The sequence below is a fragment of the Zeugodacus cucurbitae genome, chromosome 5, assembly GCF_028554725.1.
Source record: "Zeugodacus cucurbitae isolate PBARC_wt_2022May chromosome 5, idZeuCucr1.2, whole genome shotgun sequence".
NCBI lineage: Eukaryota > Metazoa > Arthropoda > Insecta > Diptera > Tephritidae > Zeugodacus > Zeugodacus cucurbitae.
The window spans coordinates 20425001-20427834 of record NC_071670.1 but is presented as its reverse complement, the minus strand read 5'-3'; the positions used below and the strand labels follow the sequence as shown (position 1 = coordinate 20427834).

Sequence of the window (2834 nt, the reverse complement as noted above, 5' to 3'; positions counted from 1 at the left end):
AAACGACTTTTCAGTACTCTCTTACTCTAGCAATGATGTTACGAGCTTTTGAATGGGAACTCCATGTTAAGGAATAAATCTCAATGTGGCTGCTAATTTCAGCTCAATCGCTATCATTAGGCTTCTTTATTTAGTCATGGTTTTTCGAATCATTTTGGTATCTTAAATAAGCAGAAGCAGTTAAAACGCACATATTCACACAAATTATGTTACATAAACTTGTTATTAAATAACATCAAAAAACAACCAAGGACACATTTTTGACAAAAATATATATTTTATTGTGATATTGTAATTTTTGACAAGCGAACTTCGTGAATTTTACAATATTTATGTTCAAAAGTATTTTATTTAACATTTAGGCACTTAAAAATAGTATATTGTTGCAGTCTATATTTATTTGAAATATTATTTATTTGTTTGACGGTCGAACAACTTTTTTGTGAAAAGTTTTGTAAAATTCGATTGCATCGTGTGACATATACTTTATGTTCATAAGGAATTTTATCGATAAAAGAAAACATTGCACACATCTTTTGTCAGCAAATGAATCATACGTATTTGGACATTCGTTTATATAGAGACAAAAAATATACTTTACTCTAAATTATTTGGTTAATTAGCAGTCGTTGTGTTAAGACAACTTAATAAATTCCTTCTATTTGGTTGTAAGTAATGGTGATATTTATACAGTGAAAGTGAAGTGCGATTGTTATAGATAATTTATTATATTATATCTTAAAGACTATAAGACGGTATATGTATATAATTTTGAGAAACTCATTTCCCTTTCTCAATATAACACAGAACTCAGGGAATGCCTTTCTAAACCGCATACGTTTTTTTAATAAATGTTAAAAAAATGGACTTATAATTAGAAAATGGTTACATTTTAATACTCTTTCTTTAAGTTGTATGAGATTCATTCCCTAAGTTGGTGTATCTGAAATTGAGTTATTTGTTATTAATTTATTGCCATTATAATTAAGTTAGTATATAAGACAGATAGATATATGATTAATATATATTTAAAAAACGATTCAAAAACTGTATGCCTTATCTCAAAGTTCTGAGGCTAAATGGTTATGCTATTGGCATTCGAATAAACTATGTCATTCATTATAACATATAAGGCACACAACTTTTGTTTCCATATAAGACATTATGTGCCAGCAAAGCCAAAATTGCGAATGACTAATTATGTATATGTACATATAAGTAACTTTTATGTATGGACTTATTTATACAAGTACGATAAGTCAACTACCGAGCAACAACATGTTTATGTACTTGTATTATATTCTTAATAAGGTCTCAAAAATTGCAATATAGTAGAATAGCAGCTTACAAAAATATATGTTTTTTTGTTATTGCATACGTTGTATCGTAATTTATGTTACATATGCATTATTATGGCTGCATTACATTATAAGATTGTATAGTAATTGAGTTGAAGTTGTAACAATCTTCTGGATTTTTGTTAATCATAAAGTGCAGCATCAGTAGTGCAGATTTGTTGAACACGAAGGCATATTAAGTGCATTAATATAAGTTATTTGACTTTCTGTTTTTTTTTTATCTCATTCTCAAATAACTTGGCTGTATTACTTATATGTAAAATGTTTTCATGTAAATGTTTGAATGATCTAATCATTTCTGTTTAATAATTGTGTTTTTTCTCAAGAAGCTTACATGCCGGATAAATCTTTTTATAAGAATTCTCTTTGTTTTAGATTTTTTAGTTTAACAATGTCTTCTCGTAAAACCGCCGGACGACGTGCTACCACAAAAAAGCGAGCACAACGCGCCACATCCAATGTGTTCGCTATGTTCGATCAGGCACAAATTGCCGAGTTTAAAGAAGCTTTTAATATGATCGATCAGAATCGAGATGGTTTTGTGGAAAAGGAGGATTTGCATGATATGTTAGCGTCTCTAGGAAAAAATCCAACAGACGAATATTTAGAAGCGATGATGAACGAAGCACCCGGACCTATAAATTTTACAATGTTCCTTACCTTATTTGGGGAACGTCTACAAGGAACAGATCCAGAAGATGTAATTAAAAATGCTTTTGGTTGCTTCGATGAGGAAAACAACGGTGTATTACCCGAGGATCGACTGCGCGAGCTATTGACCACAATGGGAGATCGTTTTACTGATGAGGATGTAAGTAGCATTTTACAGTCGTTTGTTTTGATTTAAAGCAAGTATCATAATTTAATTTTGTAAATATATTTTCAGGTCGACGAAATGTATCGTGAAGCACCTATCAAACACGGTCTGTTTGATTATATAGAGTTCACTAGAATTCTTAAACACGGTGCCAAAGATAAAGATGAGCAATAAAGCTTGTAAGCAGACTTCCACATTCCTCATACACGTCTATTTGAACAAATTAAACTTGATGCTTATTTTCTTTAAATATATAATTACTTCATCCATTTCGTTGCGACCGTAAAGTGTAAGAAGGCGCGAAAAATTAGAATAGCATTACCTTTGTGCATGCAAGTTTTTACAAGTATTATATATAAATAACAGTAAAGTGTAATTTTTTATAATTAAAATTGGTTACAAACACATTAAATGAGATTTTTCTATCATCTGCAATAAATAGTTTTTAAAATTATAATTGTTGTTTTTGTATATATAATTGTCAGAATGACAAAACACTTCAAGACTTTCAATGGAGTCACAGAATCTGATTCGAACATAAACAAAACCATCACTGGTATTAGATTGTGTCACTATTTATTTAAAAAACGAAGTATGGAATAAAAATGAGATTTTATTTCAGTTTTTATTTTATTGGATAATGAGAAAAAGAATAGATA

General features: G+C 29.5%; 1 protein-coding gene across 2 annotated transcripts; it reads left to right on the top strand.

Annotated features, from left to right (window-relative positions):
* Positions 1-508: 508 nt before the first annotated feature.
* LOC105215015 (myosin regulatory light chain sqh) lies at positions 509-2632 on the top strand. Of its 2 annotated transcripts, none has more exons than XM_011188750.3 (3): positions 509-668; positions 1734-2169; positions 2245-2632. In XM_011188750.3, exons 2-3 carry the CDS (start codon positions 1750-1752, stop codon positions 2347-2349), a joined length of 525 nt encoding a protein of 174 aa, XP_011187052.1. In that variant the 5' UTR covers positions 509-668; positions 1734-1749; the 3' UTR covers positions 2350-2632. The 2 variants fall into 2 exon arrangements, with proteins under 2 accessions (XP_011187052.1, XP_054087229.1); XM_054231254.1 differs by having other exon boundaries at positions 544-668; positions 1717-2169.
* The last annotated feature ends 202 nt before the right edge of the window (positions 2633-2834 follow it).